Source organism: Cydia pomonella, chromosome 3 (assembly GCF_033807575.1).
Source record: "Cydia pomonella isolate Wapato2018A chromosome 3, ilCydPomo1, whole genome shotgun sequence".
In the NCBI taxonomy this organism is placed as follows: domain Eukaryota; kingdom Metazoa; phylum Arthropoda; class Insecta; order Lepidoptera; family Tortricidae; genus Cydia; species Cydia pomonella.
Window position 1 is genome coordinate 19,687,091 of NC_084705.1, and position 21,442 is coordinate 19,708,532.

At 35.6% G+C, this 21,442-nt stretch overlaps 2 protein-coding genes across 7 annotated transcripts in view; one reads left to right on the forward strand and one right to left on the reverse strand.

Annotated features, from left to right (window-relative positions):
* The window catches only part of LOC133516239 (endoplasmic reticulum metallopeptidase 1-like), a 36,858-nt gene extending 25,306 nt beyond the window's left edge, over window positions 1-11,552 (forward strand). For all 6 annotated transcript variants that reach the window (XM_061849063.1, XM_061849065.1, XM_061849068.1 and 3 more), the window contains 6 exons: window positions 1,040-1,180; window positions 7,073-7,202; window positions 7,685-7,766; window positions 8,160-8,278; window positions 8,995-9,173; window positions 9,440-11,552. In XM_061849063.1, the coding sequence (XP_061705047.1) occupies window positions 1,040-1,180; window positions 7,073-7,202; window positions 7,685-7,766; window positions 8,160-8,278; window positions 8,995-9,173; window positions 9,440-9,607 (819 nt within the window). In that variant the 3' untranslated portion in view covers window positions 9,608-11,552. The remainder of the gene's footprint in view (window positions 1-1,039; window positions 1,181-7,072; window positions 7,203-7,684; window positions 7,767-8,159; window positions 8,279-8,994; window positions 9,174-9,439) is intronic.
* A 185-nt stretch (window positions 11,553-11,737) lies between these two features.
* The window catches only part of LOC133516654 (serine/arginine repetitive matrix protein 1-like), a 33,597-nt gene continuing 23,892 nt past the window's right edge, over window positions 11,738-21,442 (reverse strand). Inside the window, exons 17-19 of the mRNA XM_061849672.1 lie at window positions 21,304-21,369; window positions 20,862-21,206; window positions 11,738-14,345 (exon numbers count right to left, since the gene is read on the reverse strand). Of these exons, the coding sequence (XP_061705656.1) occupies window positions 14,214-14,345; window positions 20,862-21,206; window positions 21,304-21,369 (543 nt within the window). The 3' untranslated portion in view covers window positions 11,738-14,213. The remainder of the gene's footprint in view (window positions 14,346-20,861; window positions 21,207-21,303; window positions 21,370-21,442) is intronic.

The window sequence follows — 21,442 nt, forward strand, 5'->3', positions numbered from 1 at the left end:
TACGTATAAATCATGTTGGTTGAGTAAACATAACTATGACTTAAAAGGTTTCAATAATTCCATCAAAAGTAGTAATTTCAGATATTAAAAAAATGTGCTTTAACATATAAAATTAAATATAATGCCGTTGATTATTGGCAGTTTTGGAACAAAACAATAAAAAAATAAAAAGTAAGAGGCAATCTCGCAAATTTTATATGCATTTTCATTTTTGATTATTGCACTCATGTACAATGCATTATGTCTAGGACCTATTATTAATAAGTCCACTTATTACTATACTTTTCTTTTTCATACTTTAATGAACAAAATCATTATAAAATTACTGCAGTTTGCTAAAATATGTGTTTTGTCATCTATATATATATGTAACTTTCTAAACGTTTTTCGCTAAGGCATATTTCATCTTTAGACATGTAAAGTATCCGATTGCAAGTAAATCCTAAGGAAAAAAATATGGCCATACGTCTATTACTTTAATTATTATTGGTTAACAATATACTATACTAATAGCTCCAGTTTAGCCTATTGTGACGGAAGGGTAACTACGGAACCCTACATTGAGCATGGCCCGATATGCTCTTGGCCGGTTTTTTACTTAGTGATTTCTAACTCAATATAAAACTTTAAAAAAATGGACACAATTAGCATTAAAATATCTTTCGCATAATATTGTAATCGCATGAGTCGAGCCGGAGCAGCTAAAAACTTTCGTAGTAACACTCGTATTGCAAATATTCTTTGATTATGTAAGATCCAATGTGTGTTTCAACTCCAGCGGCGGTAGCATGGTCTCGTTTTTATTGCCCGTTATATCTTGTGTCACTTTCGCACTTACATATTTGTGAGAACGTGAAAGGCAATAATAATGCGACCATGCAACCGAATGAAGAATGATTTTGAAGGCATCATAGAGGGTTTATTATATGTGTGTAGATAAAAGGGTTAAATTATTTAGATTGTGACGTAGATTACTATTATCTGCTACCAATTATCCATTATCATATATTCTCCCCTAAACATATCACATTGATTACAGTCGGGCATCGAGCTCCTGTTCTCCCGGAAGCGCCTGTGGCTGCCAACGGCGCTGGCGGGCCTAGCGTCGCTCGTCTTCATGTTCCTGCCCTTGGCGCCCTACGACGCCGCGGGCACCGGGCTGCAGCGGCATTACTGGTTTGTGAGTACCTTCCCTTAATATCTAGATACCTAACTGTGCATGTACTCTGTTGCATATTACATTGCATGTAGTGGAGAAATGCAGACGATGCCTCTAGGGGCTACATTCTACAGACTATGACGCCACAGTGAAAGCTGGAGATGCTGATTCAAATGCAGCCTCGATTACCGGCGGCCTTGTATTTTTTTTACTCACTTTTGGGTTATCACTGTTATCAGTGACCTAAGGTTGGGTTAACCTAAGCAATTTTGGCATTTTGTCTCCAGTTCTTCCTAACCACTGGCGATGTCTTCGGTCCATCTCGCTAACTGTTCTCCAAAATTCTGACATTCTTGCCACGGTCCTCCAAGGCCATCTACTTATAGGATAGAATTACTTAGTTGGAAATTTCTACATAGGTCGCTAGATAAGTTTTGCAATAAACAAATATAACCCAAAGAGGTGGCCTACCACATATACTTTTTAAAACTATATTTCCATAGGCAATATTTGTCGGGAAAATATTTAATTTCTTTTTGCAAATACAAATACGTTTATTTATTTATTTATTTATCGGGCAAGTTACTGGTTATTGACCTCCGCTATTCTCTGTCGCCCTAGTAACCATGAGCCACTTAGACGAAAAGCGGGCAGCGTCAGATGATGATTTATTAAATAGAGATGAAAATAATACTACACCGCCAAATACTTACATCACAGCAAGGGCAAAAAGAAAGCATGGGGATGACATAGCAACAGACTTAGCCGCATTCAAAGAAGAAATGAAAAAAATGATTAAGACCTTGTTGGGCGAGCAGCTCAGTGAAATCAGAAAAAACAACGAAACTTTACGAGAAATCAAAGAAACAAACAAGAAAATAGAGGACTCCGTGACATTTCTGTCCGCAAAATATGAAGATTTTAAAAATAAAATAGACAACCTTGAGTGCCAAATTACCGAGTACAGGACACACATACAAGACCTTGAATGCAAACTCGAGGACATCCAGCGAGAATCCCGCAAAACCAACCTAGAACTAAGAAATGTCCCAAAAACACCAAAGGAGACCAAAGAAGACTTACTGAACATGACTATTGAACTTTCAAAAACGATCTTGAGTCCAATTACCAAAACGGACATCAAAGATATTTATAGAGTACGCCCGAAACAAGGAGGAACAATCAACACGCCAATTATCATCGAATTATCATCCAATCTGATAAAAAACGATTTCCTCAAAATGTGCAAAGCACACAATATTAAGCAAAAGGGCAGTCTACGTGCCTCGCATCTAAGACTACAAGCTCCAGGGAACCCTCCGGTTTTTGTTGCTGAGCAACTGACTGCAAAGGCGTCAAGACTATATTTCCTTGCCAGGGAGCTAAAGAAAAGAAACCTTTACAAATATTGTTGGACAAACTATGGCAGAGTTTACCTACGCAAAGATGACCACTCTCAGATCATACTCGTAAACAATGAAGAACAAGTCGAAAGACTAAGCAAGGAGGACCCGCAGGCTTGTTTATTTAATATCAATAGACCCCCTACCACCAGAACCCAGACCGACCAATCAACCGTCAAGGATACCCCAGCCCTTGAGCTAGACGAAAGCGCGACCCAGAATATGTGACTATCATACTTACTTGTATTCATGTTTCTCGCCTATACACTTGCATGTTATCCTGGTACTAACTTACGCTCGTATCACTTAGTATTAAGACTAGCTTTAAATATTATTAGTATTTCTAATACACTTTACACTCTTCACACACACAGAATCTTTAAATTTAATTTCTCTCTGGTAATAGCATCATTACAAATCAAGCTTACTACACCCATCTGTCATCTATGGGTTCCTAGTACAAATTTGCTATTCATTCTCACTTTAAAAACTCTACCAAACAATCAGTCGGTTGCTTTACTTACACGATATTCACCTAAAACACACACCAACATAAAACCGCTCTACATTCTACATAATAAAACTTTTGTCTTTGCACATTCTACTACCATCTATAAGGTAAGTAACATTATGACTCTTTTAAAACCCCTTGTTCACAATTTCAACTTAATATGAATAATATACTTACAACAATAAGTGACTTAGATACTTCTGAAATATCGACGTCAGTTCAATGTGACATTCAAGACTTAAACAAACACATCACAATTTTCGATAACAGTTTTACTATAATATCGCAGAACATTAGGAGTATTTACTGCAACTTCGATAATTTTATTATTACACTTTCAGAGCTAGAGTTTAAAACCGATGTAATTATATTAACGGAATGTAGATTAAACGACACGAAACCATTACCCTACTTACCTAACTATACTGCATTATCAACTAAAAATAACCTAAATCAGAACGACGGAGTTGTGGTGTTTGTAAAAAACCATTTAAAGGCGGCTTTAGGCGAACTAGAGCTTGAACAAGCTTCTGGTATATACATTAAAATAAATAACATGATAATACTAGGTATTTACCGGTCACCTTCAAATACAAATGCAAATATTTTTATCAACTCTCTTAGCAACTATTTAGATATTATTAAATCGTTTAACAACATAATAATAACCGGGGACATCAACATAAATCTTATTTCCCGTCACCAAGATTCCCCACAGGAATGTTTAAACAGACACCAATATCTAACTATGCTCTCCACCTATGGCTTACTTTCTGCTCACTCACTACCTACTCGTATGAACAACTGTTTAGACCATTTTATATTAAAAATACAAAGTGACAAACTAACTGCCTCTGTGGCTGTTCTTAATACTACTGTGACGGACCACAATACCATTTTTCTATGTTTAACGGGTTACAAAGCTTTTGAAAAAACCCCTAAAATTCTAACAACTTACGACTATAATAAAGCCCTCGCAAACTTACAAAATAAAAATCTAGACTTTTTGCTATTAAGTAATGATCCTAATTTTATCCTTGATCAATTAACAAACACTATTCAAAATTCATTGGACGCAAGTAAAAATATCAAACTCATACCTAAAAGTCGTAGAATAATAAAACCATGGATTACTCCTGGAATCTTGCGCTGTATCCACAATAGAAATAAAATGCAACTTAAACTTCGTTCTGACCCACTAAATATAATCTTGAAGACTACGTTTACTAGATACCGTAACTATTGCAATAATCTTATTAAAAAAATAAAGCGGAATTATGAAAGAGAAAAACTTGCAAGTTCGATGAAAGACTCCAAAGCACTTTGGGACTCAATCAAGTCAATTACTCACTATAAAAAAGCTAAAAATAATAATAATGAACTATTAAAATGTAAATCTACCCCTTTAAATGCAGTTAATTATGTAAATAACTATTTTGCTAATGTTGGTAGAAACTTAGCCGGAGAAATCAATATCGCAGAATCAAATTCCTCCCCTAGTAGTGTAGCTCACCCAATAAAATCCAACCTTTCCTCATTTTTTCTTAGTAGCACTGATCCTCATGAAGTGGACAAATTACTTATGAACCTAAAGACCAAAAGTGCTCCCGGACTAGACAATATCCCCACAGAATTTCTAAAACTCTCCAGGCATCTCGTGGTCCCAGTAATCAGTCACTTGGCTAACCAATGTTTTATAAATGGAGTTTTTCCATCAGCTCTTAAGAAAGCTGTAATCACGCCTGTGTATAAGAGTGGGAAAAGAGATGACGTCAACAACTACAGACCTATTTCCGTTCTCCCTGCAATCTCCAAAATTTTAGAAAAACTAATTAATACTAGATTGATTTCATATTTAGATAAATATAAAATTTTATCTAGTTCCCAATTTGGCTTCAGAAAGGGTAAGTCTACTGAGGATGCAGTGCTAGCGCTCACTTCAGTAATAACTAAGCATGTAGATAGAGGCGACCGTTGTATGGCAGTCTTCTTAGACCTTAAAAAAGCCTTTGACACCGTCTCGATTCCCACTCTTGTGCACAAATTAGAGCTGATTGGAATTAGAGGTAAACCTTTGGATCTGATGAGTGATTACCTGCAAAATCGGCAACAGCGTGTTAAAATTGAGGATTATGTAAGCCACGACTCAGACATATCCTATGGTGTTCCTCAAGGCAGTGTACTGGGGCCGACGTTATTCTTGATTTACATAAATGATCTGACCAACCTGCTTGTAAAAGATGGACAAGTGTTTTCATATGCAGATGACACGGTTGTAGTGTTTAACGGGAAGTCTTGGGATAGAGTCTACAATAGCGCCGAAATTGGTTTAAGCAAAATAAGTAATTGGCTAAAATGTAATCTCTTAACGCTAAACACACCTAAAACAACTTATACCTGTTTTACAAAAACCATAATTACTCAGCCATCTGATAATCACACTCTAAAAATACATACGTGTGATCTTATTAACACCAACGATTGTAATTGCACGCAAATAGAAAAAGTTAGCTCTACTAAATACCTTGGCATTCTAATTGACCAACGCCTTCCATGGTACTCACATATTGAATACGTAAATAATAGGATTAGGAAACTTAACTGGATTTTTAAAACTCTTCGACATGTAGCTTCAAAGCCATTACTTAATCAACTTTATACTGCTCTAGCCCAATCTGTAATGTGCTACTGTATTACGGTTTGGGGTGGGGCAGCCAAAACGAAATTCCTCGAAGTAGAGAGAGGACAGAGAAGTTTAATTAAGTTAATGTATTTTAAACCTTATAGATATCCAACTGAAGAGCTTTACAAATTTTCCGAACTACTTTCAATTAGAAAGCTATTTGTCTTGCAATCAATTTTAAAATTACATAAGTCCTTACCATATCCAATCCAAACCAATCTCATAACTATAGGGAGACGTAAGCAAAATGTTGCACCGATACCCCCGACTAAGTCACGATTTGCCAAGATTCAGTATAGTAGAGTCTCAGCTCATCTGTATAATAAAATTAATAATAAAATTGATATCTATCCTTTGCAGTTATTTAAATGTAAAAAAGTTGTGACAGAATGGTTAAAATTACAAAGCTATGATGAAGTGGAGACTCTCATATTATAATATACACAACAAATAGAGAATAGGCCAACTAGCATATACATACATAACATATACACACACACACATACACACACACACACACACGCACACGCACACACACACGCACGCACACGCACACACACGCACACACACACACAGTTTAGGAAATTTGTATCACATTAGATTACAATTTACTCAAAGTTAAATGTATTAGTAAAATTAAGATTAAATGTATTGATATTATAAATATCAAGATTGTTATATTTGTTCTTTTTACTCAGCAAAACTGCTTGTTGTTTATACTATTTGTTAATTCAATTCTACACGTGTTGTTATGGAAGAGCGGGGTCTTCTGTCACAGGTATTTTATACTTACTAGAAGACTCCAACCTTTACAATTGAACCCTGTATCATTAACAAATAAAACATTTTCATTTTTCATTACTTTTTACAGCAGTTCATAGGTATAAATGTTAGGTAGGTAAGTAGTCCGTCTCAAGTACAAAGAGTAGGTAAGTATTAATCTCAACAACGTGCAACAATTTGTGTAAGTAATGGAAAGGGTGCGAGTACAGCTTGCTGGATTCAAACCAGCCCTTATTAAAAAATTGATTTAAAAATTGTATGATATGAAAATGTTTTATAATATATTCGTAAATCGCCTTTAGCCCACGCCGATATTTATAAGTTTAAATCAATTTTTTAATAAGTAAATTGAAAAAGAAAGTAATTTTTTCCCGTCTAACATTGTCTATGGAAATATAAAAAAGTATATTTGATAGGCTATTCTTTGTTTTATATTTGTCTGTTGCAAAACATATCTAATGTACTGACCTATTTAATTAAGTAAAATTTATATTGATATTAAGTTTTCTCATCTCGCCGTTTTCCACTTTCAGCACACAGAAATAATAAATCACACGGTGACCCCCCCGACCAGCATTTCTGGCGTTACCGTCACCAAGATTGACCTCTACACCATCGACCGGGTGCGGAGGGCCCTGGAGGACTCCGGCCTTAATTACACAGGTACACAATTATAAATCTGTGTACCTATTTATGTTCATTTGTGCTGGTTCAGCTTATAGGTGTGAAAAAAGCCACTCTAATGGCTGCTAGTGTATAATGGACGCGGTAATCGACGTGATAGTGATGAAATAAAAGTGTCAGTTTTTCTACAAACCCATTGCCCATTTTACAGAACCAGTTAAACTGATAGCTTTCTTCTCATAAATAACTGTTATAGATATAAGACTGGCACATTATATATCTTGTTATTAAAAATATACATAATTTATTCCAGTCTTTATACAGTTAAGTACCTATTGCAACACGTACAAGTAAGTTTATTCATATACCTAAATTAAATACCTACGTATTTGACGCTCTTTATTTATTTTTCCGAAAATCCAGAATTAGATTATTTATGCACACACACACATATAAATGCACTTGAGTAGTGCATATTGGACTGTACTATACTTCATTTAATGAGTTTTTACTCTTGACAGTGAAAGCTGACTTAACGGAGGACTGCGCGCAATACATTTTCTGCAACCTGCCGATGTTCAGGACCAGGTTGCCCAATTCCTAGTATGTATGCTATATATTTATTCGTATATTTGACAAATTAATCGTTAGATTGTGTACTGTGCTATATCAGTGTGGTGCCGAAGTTTCTAATAAGAATTAGCTTTCGTTATGAGTTACCCCGCTAAAGTAGTATGCCGAATAAGACACTGCAGACTGAAGAAAGCAGTTTGTAAGTACATAAATAAATAAAATAAAATCTTTCGTGTCATATTTTCTAGTCCAAGGGCAAGTAAATGTTAATCTGAATTCTGAAACTGGGTAATAATATCTATGTATTATAAAGTCGTTACAGGTACTACATTTTATCTAATTGTTAAATGTTTTATATTGATCTTACGTTCCAATCGAAGCAATGAGTCTAGTAAGCCATTCAACTTTAATCCTTATTTCCAGCGCGGAAGCCCTGTTCATCGAAATGCCACCGCCCACGGCGTTTTCCACGATGCCTAGCTTATGGCTCGAAAGCAAGGTGTGCTCAGGAACCAACTGCACGCTTCACTTCGCTTTTGACGGTGAGTCACCATGATCATACGATATAGAACCTTATCTTAAGCGCGCTAGACGCAAGGTTTACCGACGGCGCCCGCTACGTCTGAACACTTTAATGGTGGACAATCCATTCCGTTCTGAACTTACCTCCTACGCGTAAGGTTCATAATAACTCTGCATTTATGTTATGGAGTTAGGTACTAATTAAAATTCGTTCGTAATTAAGATAGAGTAAGATAGCCCAGCCTGGGCATGTGTTAAGTAAACGTCATAATTTCATAGAAGTTTGACGTTTAAAATGACGCTTGCACGTCCCGGGATGTCGAAATCGCTGCCAACTTATCTTGGTCTGACTCTACCGTTTGTGGGCGCTAGTTTATAAAATCTCAGACTGTCAATTTATTGATCTCATTATTATAGTGAAGACCTCAACCCGCTTTAAGACAGCATACCTACGTCATTTCCTCTCACCCATTGGAGGAAGCTCGCAGAACATATAATAGTACATTACGATACAAGTGCGAAAAATAGGAAATTCGAAACGAGTGGCCATATATTAAAACACGACCGAAGGGAGTTTTAAATCGACACGAGTTGCAAATTACCTATTCGGACATGTATCGTACAACGTTTTACAGTACATATGGCCCTTTAAATATTCGACACAGTAACGTAATATGCTAATTTTCGCACTAGTGCGGTAAAGTAGCACCATATGTACTGTAAAGATATGTTTTAGGGCCGGCCCACAACACGTTGACCCTGTGGCCGCGCTCGGGCCGCCTGGCGGCGTGGTCGTTCGCCGCGCCCACCGACCCGTCCTTCGTGCAGAACGACCGCCCCGCCTACACCATCGTGCAGGCCTCCGCCACTTACCAACATCCGTTCGACACGCAGTATTTCTGGATCACTTTGGAGGCAAGTTGCCAATTTGGGTTTCTTCATTGAACTGCGGAAACACCGTTGTTCTCGAATAATCTAAACTCCCTTATTTTATATTTGCTTATTGCTTTGGTTTATTGTCGCTTTTTTTTATCAGTAGTTAGTGTTCAAAATCATAATCCGATTTATGGATAGTATGAGAAATAGGGAGGAAAATGTCAGTGCCAGGTGTGAAATTTCAGCGTGGTGAAATAGGCCCCCGGGTGGCGATTGTACAAAATTGTAATTTGTGTGTTTGACAGGTGCCAGTGGCCCAGCAGTCGCAGGTGCTGCTGGACATCGCGCAGCACGCGCACAAGAAGCAGCACCCCGAGCTGTTCACGCGCGAGTACCAACAATTACTCGACGCCGTGCCCGATTACTTCAACATCGACAGCTCGATATCCATACGGAATAACTATGCTTTCTAGTTTGCCAAATATCTCTTACTATGGATTCAACATCTGCGAGTACCAGGAGTTTAGGCCGTCATGTCTAGCATTTTAACACGGAGAGCTTGCCGATACGAGTAATTAGGAATACCTCGCCTTCTAAAATGATTTAAAAAGGTAATAATATAACTTCATCGCCTTTGCCTGCAAGCGAACAGCAGCAAATGCAAGATGCCAAAGATTCATTGATTGTAGAAGCAAGCAAGTTCCTGCTATGACTTTGACAGCTAATGTCAGCTACATTGTACCTATTGCTCTATATATTATGTTCAAATTAAGTTACCACACAAAGAGTAGTTAAATTATAGTATTTAACCTTTTCGCCGCCAAGGAAATAACAGCGATGTGGCACCGCCACGCCATGCAAGCCAGGTCGTACTCTTACAACTACGTATGCAGTTGCAATTGGTGGCGAAAGGGATAGCAACTTTTCGTGTGTGGCGAAAATTAAACGAATTTGAATTGTGAACGTTGTTGACGAAGTTGCTCAAGTTTTATACTGGTTATCTTAATGTAGTAAGTTATAGGAGGACCGGTCTACAGGTTTTGCCCAGAGCCAGAGCAATGCGATCTGAATATTATTTATACTATTGTGTGGGATTTTTCAGAATCTATCATTCTCAAGGAAAATCTTACGACAATTTATTCGCAGTAGTCATTTTACTCGATTTTAATGGAGCAAGAGTTTATAAAAAAAACGGTAAATTTGGATTTGTTTTCAATTAAACGAATTTGGAATCTTAATGGTTAGAAATTTAAGTTAAACCGATCGTCATAATCGTTGTTCATGAAGCATGGACTAGTTGATTTGAGAACGCTTCGGTAAGACTGAAAGATCCCTCATAATTAGATAATAATTTTAAAGTCACTTAAAAAAATAGCTGAACACTTTAAGACCGACCCTCCTAAATTAGAATATTAACTATATATACGTACTTATGTACCTAAGTATTTTTTCTATTTTTGTTTGTAATTTATTATGATTGGTGTTTGCACCAACATACGCATCACGACCGAGAACGTCTGATACAAACGAAGAACACTCTTTCATGTTGAAGTAAGGTTGCCGTTTTTGTAAAGTTACAAACCATCAAGCTATCCTATTCGCAAGTGATAATGATAAGACAACAGTAGGTACCACCTATTGATCCGTCTTCGTGTTACTACACCTGTGGTATTATCACCCGTGACACTTGATAAGATAGTCTCAAAGCAGCCGGATTGGAATAGCACTAGTAGTACCTAGTTAGTAAAAATGTTTAATATTTATATAAAGATATTTACGAGTAATTCTCAATCTACAGTTAATACTTATATATTTAAAATTAAGGGAAATAATTTTAAAAATAAAAGAAAAAATAATTTTAGAAAGCTTTTTATTTAAATTTTCAGTCTTTTTAATTTAAATCACAAACTTAATGACCTTTAACCTTTTGAACGCCATCTGTCAAACTCAAGAACGTCATGCTCACGCCAATATCTCTGGCAAAAGCTGGCAAACATAAACCGTACTGGAAACGTTGAGGGTTACTTTGACAAACGACGCTATAGGACTTAAAAGCGTTCTTGGCGCCACGGGCATGATTTCTTACGACGTCTTTAAGGGATCTTGGCATTCAAAGGGTTAAATAGACATAAGGCGACAATTCAATCATCTCTATGAGACCAATCGATTGCACCTTCTATTTCAATGTCATATGTGTGGTTTCTAAGCAAAAAGTTCCACTTTGTCGCTTGCCATAAGGATGCTTTAACAGGTTATTCGTATAAAGACACAAGCAAATCTGGTCCTTATGGTAAGCGAGCAAAGTGGGACCTTTGACTACAACACATATTTAGTGCATACATAACGCAAACGTAGCATTACAACTTAATTTGTATACATATTTCCAGGGTCAAGTAGCAATAAAAACACGATTTAGAACTTTTTCAATTTTATTTGAGATCTGTACATTTTGTTCGCCTGCAAGTCTGGCCATCAGTGTCAAAGGCCGACAAATAGCCTCTGTCCCTGTCGCACTAATAATATGACAAGGACAGATGCTTTATACTGGCGCCAAACACTAAAGCACGGAACCTGTAGGCGCTTTCAAAATAACAACAATATAGTGAACATACTGGTTTATTGAACAGCGGTTACATGTGGAAGCAACTATGTATTACATCTGTACGCCTAATGCAACACTAACTTCGTGTTGACACAAATGTTCTTTGTCTGTCTCCTCACAGCAAGATATATTTTAAACTTACATTAAAAACTTGCATTTTCATAATGCTTTACAACAAAATCAAACGTCTTAAAATCTAACATATTGACATTAAACTAAAGTCGAATAGTCCCTGCAAACTAAATTATATAAAAATAGCTAATTGCACGTTCTGTTGACAGTTAACCCTTTTCCAGGCATAGTACGATTTATCGACCACACACGCGCCATTAGAATTTCAACTTAAGCATTCCGATTTAAGGTTCAAATTAGATTACACTTTCAGGAAATGTTACTTGTCTTCAAATGAATCATCAAACCTGGATTAATTGGAATATATTTGGATTTCTTGGGAAAACCTTGTAGATTTGTGCGGCCTGGTAAAGGGTTAATTGAATGAGGTATACAACGTAAGCCTTTGGACAAATCATGCAATCAATAAAACTCTATGTAACGTTTTATCAATTAATTGATAAATCGAATATAGTACTTGTATTAACGCAGTAACACAGACTACAGTAGTCGTTGCAACGAAAACAAGCGTGGTGCTTATTAAAAATCCACAGCAGCCGTGCTAAAGTGATTAGGTAATTGCTGGAATAATACGGAATCAATATCGTTCTTCCTACATTCACTGACATTTTGTAGTTGTGCCCAGAAACAGAGACACGTTGTAAACTTTTTTTATAAATGCAACTTTCATCTTCACACTGAATTAACGAAATGATGGTATCCAAAATATAAATTATAATGTGTATTGTTGCTAAACTTCATAGCAAAACATAACGAGGCACAGCAACTATTCTTAAGTGTCATGATTGATATACAATTTATGTAACAGATACAAACACAATACTCACTATTTATTTTAAGTGTTAACCATTTTTTGTTAATATTTTTGTTAAACTAGATACAACAAATTATTGTATGAACTATAAACTAATAAATAATTTTGCACAAATAATTATAGTCATCTAAATAAACTTTATTTATGTTACTTTTATATTCGGACTGAGACTGAGAAATAACATTTGTCAAATAAAAATAGCTATGCCCTTTAATAAATTGGTAAGAAAGGAATAGACCTAGTTTGAGTTACTAATACAAATTTAGTATTTATTTTGAGACCGAATACGATTTACTTATTGGTGTGCAGATAGCTATGAAAAAATAGATTCGCTAAATCTTATGAAACAAACTCGTATTCTATACATTAACATAGAAATTCAAATATATTCTTACTGAATGAATGGTACATGTATAACTTGGTTACAACTAATTTGCGATTGACACACGATTTAAGTATATTTAGGCAGAAAAAAATTTGGCGTCATATTACAAGCCTCAAACTATTGGGCAATGGGTTATAAATATCGACCTTGTTAAGTATGCACTAAGACTGGAAATCTAATGGATAAAAACACCTGTCAATCATAAACTAGAGGTAATTTACCTACATTAAGATATGTACAATACAGTAGGAAATTAGACCATAAAATATGCAAAACATACATTTTTTTCATGATTTGAGTTGGACAACATACATGCCTTATAACAATGTAACATGACACAATTAAGCTATGCGTCACCAAAAGCCACGTAATGAGGCCTAACCTCTTATTAGTATTTGTGTTTTAATCGCACACTTATGCAAAACAGATGAATTGTAGTAATGTACTATACTTGTGTGCCATAATTTTCGCAAAGACAAAAAATGCGATAATACTACAATGATCTAGGAACTAATAAAAAAATGTCTATAATGTTTCATCAGACGTCAGTAATAACCCAAAAGTTTATTGGAATTAGATTGCCCTAAGGCTTAATTTTACAAAATCTGTCTGTTGGGCGTTGTTGACGAATATTAATGTTTTTACTATTCATTCTATTATATATATTCTTTCGAATACTAAAATGGTTATAATATGACATACAACGTTATAATATGACCATGTAATGAATTTCAGTATACACTTCAAAAATTGATTCCAAGTCAGTGTTGGGTTTGGTAAAAGCAGACGTAAATAACAATTTACATAAAAATATTTTTTTTACTAGGTACATACATTCTTTTATTAAAGGTTTCTTAAAAATGTTATTTTATTTTACAGCACATCTCACTTTGGTGTTAAAGTGTTACATATATCTGAAAAATATATATATCTGATAAAAAGAAGAACCTACGTCCTACTATCTTAAAATCAATATTATGTTAGATACATCTAGGTGACATTTAGATAGGTACAACTGATTGAAATAGTTGTGCCTCTAAATAGTTTTTATTAAATGATTTAATTAATTCTAGAATACAATCAAACTTCGCAATTAAATGTCAAAATAGCATATAATGTATTGAAATAAGGTAAGAAGTAGTGTGACTAAAGCAAGGTGACGGTAAGGCGGCTGGCGGCCACCATTTTGTTGTTGAACTTCTTGCGGAAGGCGCCGGCCGCCACGGTGCTCTTGAAAGTGATCTTGGCGCTGCGATCTTCCTTGTCCAAAATTAAGCTCTGGAACATTTAACCCAGGATTTCGAGGTGCTGGTATTTCTCGTAACTTACTTACATAAATATTACTTACACCTGACTAGACATTAGAGGGAAATTAAGAAAAATGTTAGGTAGCTTAAATAAATACAATACAGCTAGGTAATACTAGAATATAACAACAAGAAACTAGTATAAAGTTTTTAAACGTTTAATGGCCAAGGGCCGTGTAACAATAGCTACTTTGAATCAGTTATCAGTTTATGACAAATACTCGTAGCAGAGTTGGTAAGAACTCCAGTCTTAAGTCTAAATTTAAACAACTCAAGTCGTTATTACGCGACACTGCGCTTAAAAACCTCCGAGACTTAATAGTCCATGGAATTGGTATATTATACCTAACATCAAATGAGGTAGTTCTGTTTTTTTTAATATGTTGGTAGTGATGAAATGGTAATAATAAATCCAAGTTTCGACCTCAGAAGCCCTTGGGATCATTGTAAAGTACATGAAAAACCATTCAATTTTAGGACTTTTTCAGTTTTTGTAAAAAAAAATCTACCGAGAACCGGAGTTACGGCAAAAGTCACGTGCTACGGCAAGTGAAATTTGCAATTAATTGACAATATAATCTATTCTTAGTGAGCCAAATAGTTTCTACGGCTTCTCAAAGGTTTGCAAATTTTTGAACTAACTGTAACTGCAAAAAAGGTTGTACCAGCAGTTGTGGTTGCAGGGAAGCAAGACTCAAATGCTCAGCTGTTTGCAACTACAGCAATGGTCAATCCTGCGAGAATATACCAGACCGGAGATGTGTGCAGACATTCAAAAACCATTCATTGATGATCCACCATCAGGTGACGATTTCGACCTGCCTGATCAGGTTGACGAAGAAGTGGTGTGGATTCAGAGGACAGATATATTATACACACAATGATCCGAAGGGCTTACGAGGTCGAAAACTTGGATTTGTCATTACTATTTCATCACTAATAACATACATAAAAACAGAACTACCTCATCTGATGTAAGGCAACACCTGTTTTTTGGTACGATTTCCATGTATTATAAGTCTCGAGTTTTTTAAGTGTAACTTAAACGGACTCGAGTCTTCGAAAAAAGACTTCGTAAAAAATGTTATAGGTTTTATCTACGAGTAACACAAAGGAAAATGGTCATTTTTAATCATTTGTGCATAACCCATGAACTCAATGTGGAAACAATGCCATAGAAAACTTGGGTACATAATTTGAGTTCTCTTTAAAGGCCTCAAGTCTTTACAAAAGACTTATTTCTCGATAAGGACTCGAGTTTCGACTTGATGACTAGAGTCTGAAAACTGAGTCGAGTCTTAAAGTAGAGGACTCAAAGGACCAACCAACACTAAGTTTAATATTATAGTATCTCATTGTGAAATAACACATAGGTATTAGGTACGTTACTATAGAGGCCGGGAAACGTAGGGTTGCAGGCCAAGTAGGTATAGGTATAGTAGATAGAGATACGCGGCCGGCAACCCCGTATCTCGCCGAGATTTGTATAGTGCTTTTCTCAAACTTGCAATTAAAACAAAAAATTGTAGTCAATTTGTTTTGTGGCGAACTACTCGGCTCGCCACTCTACCGGCGGTGCCTTACGCGTGTAAGTCCGCGCGCCTGCGCGATGTGCCACCGCCGTTGCTTAGCAACGAATATGCACAACAGATCACCGTACCAAGCTAACTGAAAAATATTTTTTCTCAAACTTGCGTCGTAGCGCTAAAATAATTCAATTTTCGTTCCCCTTCCGACACCTTATACAAGTAATAATAAAAAACACAAAAAAGAAAAAGAAAAGAAAAAAGCGTAATGGCGTGCGTCGTATCGTAGCGCCAAAATAATCACATTTTTGTTCCTCTTCAATACCTCACACACTGAATAACCTATCACATTAGGACATGAAACAATCATCATCTTTTTTTGTTTAAATTATTATTTCATTGCAGGTTTGAGAAAAGCACTATACAAATCTCGGCGAGAAACAGGGTTACCGGCCGCGTATCCCTAGCCGACCTCGCTACGCTCGGCCGTCGATATCTACTTGGCCTGCAACCCTTCGTTTCCCGTCCTCTATAGTAATGTACTATTTGAGATTGCTATAGGTACATTGAATAATGAACATTATTTATATCATCTCTACATCCTTTCAAATATTTTTACATAGATCGCTAGAAGAGGTGACCTATCAGGCTATCACATATACTTTTTAAAACTATATTTCTGTAGACAATGTTTGGCGGGAGTTACTTTCTCTTTAAATGTACTTAATAAAAATACATTTAAAATTTGTATGAAACGAAAATGTTTAAAATATTCGTAAATCGTCTTTAGCCCACGCCGCCAGTTTTAAAGTTTACATCTATTTTTTTATAAGTACTTTTAAAAAGACAGTCAATATTTTTCCGTATATATAAGTAAATATAGTTTTAAAAAGGTATATGTGATAGGCCACTTCTTTTTTTTCATATTTGCCTATTGCAAAATTTATCTAGTGACCTATGTATGGTTGTAGTGCGACCCTATTTATTACTTTGTCTTAAGCACTTAACACTTTTCCTATTTCCAGCATACAATCTCAACATGAACTTATAGAAGCAATAATTTAAATGTCACAACTATAAAATCAAAATCGATCGTACTCGACAGTTACAATTATGCTGATGGTCTGGTTAAGTATTATCAGGTTGTAATTGTATAATACAAAATGATTTACAGGATACAACATGCATTTGTTTTGACCTGAATAATTCGGATAGGTGACAAAAAAGCATTTTTATAAAAAGGTTTACCGATTTTATAATACACATATGAACATAATTGCAAATTGATATAGGCAAAGTTTGTAAAGTCTTCTTTACTATTTTAGTCCTTTACAACGAGGTCAAAATGAAGATCAGCCAATGTAGCCTTAGACATGCTCATTCTTGGGTTAGAGCTTTATAGTTATAATATGTACAAATTAAAGTAGATAAATAATTCATGATATATTATTATTTTTATCTAATAAGGCTTCCAATATCGGAACTTGGTATAAGTGCAAAATGCCATTAATAAAAATTGGCGATAGATGTAAATTATGTCAATTGCAATTAGTGTTCGCCTTAGTATACTTTTTTTTTACATAACTCTCTCCGTAACATTTACTGTTCATATTATTGCATAAGCACATGTACATGAGTCACACTGAAAGTTTTTAAAAATGGCTAGATACTGCAATAAAAACGATTTTAGTTTTTGAAAAGCTGCCTATTATTTGAGATGCATTTAACCCATGCCATCCATTCGACTGGGATTTGATTTTTAAGGATAAAATTAGAAGAATATTTTTTGACGAATGGAAGAAGAAAGTTAGAACAGTGGTCGGTATTTTTCCTTAGTAGTAGACCTTGTTACTTTTCCTGCGACTATTAGAAAAATAATTATGATGATAATTGAGAAAATAATGATGGATCATGTTGGACGTTTTCAATAGAGACTTCTTATCTCTTTGTAAAACTATGGGTATGAATATGGTCTTAGTATAAAAAAAAATGTCATAACCGCAATACCAAATCGTCAAACTAAACGTTCGTTACGTGCTATTCAGATTGGTTCTTTAGTAAAACAATGTATACGCGTTGTCGGATTGAGTTAATAGAAATAAAAAATCGGACAAGTGTGAATCAGACTCGCCAACCGAGGGTTCCGTCCTTTTTAGTATTTGATGTTATAGCGGCAACAGAAGTACATCATGTGTGAAAATTTTAACTGTCTAGCTATCACGGTCCATGACATACAGCCTGGTGACAGACGAACGGACAGTGGAGTCTTAGTAATAGGGTCCGCTCCCGTTTTACCCTTTTGGGCACGGAACCCTAAAAAAAGGTGCAATACTTAATAATATATTTTTAAAACTTTCAGTGTTACCCAAGAGCCAAACATAGTCAAGATCATTTATATATCCGAACAAAGATGACTCGAATATAGCTGAACTGCGAACATGATTATAATATTTTCACACAGCTTGGGTATGGTGACAGTTGTCATATGTTTTTAAATGTCATTTGTTACCATCTAAATGCACTTGACTATTAAATAATTCTCAATATCGAGCATTACATTCACAAAGTTCAGAAATCAATTCATTTCCAACATCAATAAACATATCATAAAAAATAATATATTAAATCTTATCTACTATAGGTATTTATTATATAAAGATATTATACACAAATAAATATCACAGCTCATAATCACAGTATGTAAAACAGTCAATTTGCTCAAGAAAGTAAAGTAATACAAACAAACCTTAAAATACTACAAGGGAAAAGTAGCTGTTGGTGCTTTAGATAAAAATCAAACCACATTTTATTCTACTATAATTCTATACAAACGTCATATAAACAATAAAAAACGTTGCCTACGTGATCTTGTCTCAAAGAGTAAACTGCTATTAAAATTCATATGATACTATAGGGTAGGCTGAAACATGTTAAAAAGCAATAATAGGGTGGTGGGCAAATTAGAAACATTTTTTTTTTTTCAGTTTCTCAATTAAATCTGCATGGGCCATATAATCGATTCTATTGGTGTTGATTTATATTTTTGAGTAAACGTACCATCACAACTGGACGCGACTGAAACGATTTGAGACGAGCGGAATCGATTCGGTTGATAAGTAGAGACACTCCATTGCAATTGAGTTCCGTTTTACATAATGAAACTCAAGGATATAAAAATAAATCTTTTTATTTTTACACCATAGTAATATATAGATTTGTGTCTATTATAAAGGGATATTCTAAGCTACGAAGATATATAGTTTTTGTCCTGTTAGGATTCAAGTTATTTTTTTTAAACGGATGGTCTGAAACGTCAATGGCATAGAATGAAAAAAATTGGAATGTCACCCTACGCTTCGCGTTTGAAAAAAACTATAGAAATCACGATAGTTTTGCTGGATGTAGAGCGTTACCATACCATGTTTCATGGGGTAACTAACGGGTAGGGTAAACTAATTTAGAAACTTTGGCACGTGTTAAAATAATAAGGAATATATATCGTTGTCTAAGTACCCTCAACACAAGCCTTATTGAGCTTACTGTGGGACTTAGTCAATTTGTGTAATAATGTCCTATAATATTTATTTCTGAGCCCACCAATCAAGGAAGAATACATTCATTTTTGTATCTCGTTCATCAATTTTCATTTAATCAAAACTTCAGCTTGTTCATACAAAGGCAATTAAGAAACTATTGAATACTGAAGAATGTCTTGTTTAGGTGCTTCGAATTGTAATTTGAAAATGAATGTTCTTGGTTTACGTTAACCCTTTATAGGGCAACTTTAGATATTATATGACAAAAATGACCACCCCACAATATTATATTTTTGTTTTTTTTCTTATGTATATTTTTTTGGGCTTTAAGGAGGCGATGAGGTTTGGTTTAAATCATGTATTTTTTTACATCTGGACCGTTAATTAAGAGGTTCTTGATAAATATTGTGAAGCCCATGTAACAAACACTAAAGCATTATCGGTGTCCTCTCAGCTGTAAGCAATTTATTATAAGTTAAAATCTCAAAAGAAAACAAGATGCCAATGACTAGACTATGACAAGTACTAAGTGCTAATATAAGAATATACTCTCTAAAGAGGTTAAAAGGATAGTAGTAAATATATAAGTTACATAAACAACAAATATCCTATCTATTGCGCAACTGTGCAAAAAGATGGATATAAGCAGTTATTTCATATTACGGGTTTTTCTACCTACAACACCAACAGCACTTGATATATCGCTGGGAGAGTTCTTAGCGACATTTATGACAGTTGCACACCTAATCAACGTGATAACCAAGTCTATAATGCACGTTTCTTCATTCTAAGTCGAATCACTAATATTATAATAAGCTCATGCATATACTAGAAAATTGATATCTGACAGATGGCGTTCAAAGTCCATATTTATAAGACGTGACTTGGGAATGTGAACAAGTAGCGCGGGTTGCAACTGCCAATTACTGACTAAAGAGAGCACTATGAAGAAGTTTTTTTGCCATAATCAATAATTAGATTATATTAGAGACTTGGCGTTCGAATTCGGCAAGGTTTTTCGTAAAGCTGTGCCATTTGCATAGAGCTCTACGTTAAACCTCATTAGAAAGTCCCTGCCATTTCAAAGTTTTGTATCACTGGAACTACTGTGGTATTTGATCGGTCGGCTGAATTGGATGTAATCTCAACAGTCCGCAATGTAACTAAACTCGAATGGCAGCTCGCGCACCGTCGAAATGAGCCTAAGAATTGCATAAAATCCATGTTTGTACTAGATATTAGAAACTCAAAGCTAATTGCAACATTGATTTCTGAATGCATGATAACAGGTGTAAATATATTTCATACAGAGACAATAGATTATATGGTGAAAGGTATTATCATTTTCGTGTAAACCATAACGGGGTCCAACTGCCATAACTGCCACAACTCTGTACCAAAGCGACATCTGTATATAAGGATTACCTGCACGTCACTGCCCGCCAACGTCTTCAACCTGGTGTCGGTCATGCCGTGCGGCAGGTTGGAGACGGCGGCGACGAGGCCGCCGTGCTGGTCGAGCAGGCGCTCGTCGTCGGAGCCGCTGTCGTACTCGATCTCGGGCTCGTCGCGCTTGAGCACGATGCGCGGCTTGTCGGAGCCGATGGCGGTGCGCACGGCGCGGCTGAAGATGCCCGGGTTGGGCTTGCTGGGGTCGTTCACCTCGATGCGCGAGAACACGGACTTCTCTTTACTCTGTGTCACTTTACGCTGTAGGACGACGCGGCGCGTGAATGCCTTGGATTTGTCCTCCTCTTTTTCTTTTTCAAGCTGGAAAATTTATAGTTAAGTTTACAATGAGACAAGCTCTGTAGAAGATTGGTTTTATTATTATAGAGAAAAACTGAAGTATTGGATTGTAGCTTACCTCTTTGTTTTCAAATATTATTCTTTGTCGAGATTTGTTCGTACTCGGATCCATCGTTTGTTTCGGCTGAAACCAAAAACACAGTTGATAAACTTTTCCGAATATGGAAAGACTAAGCGCATTTTATAATTGATTGTTC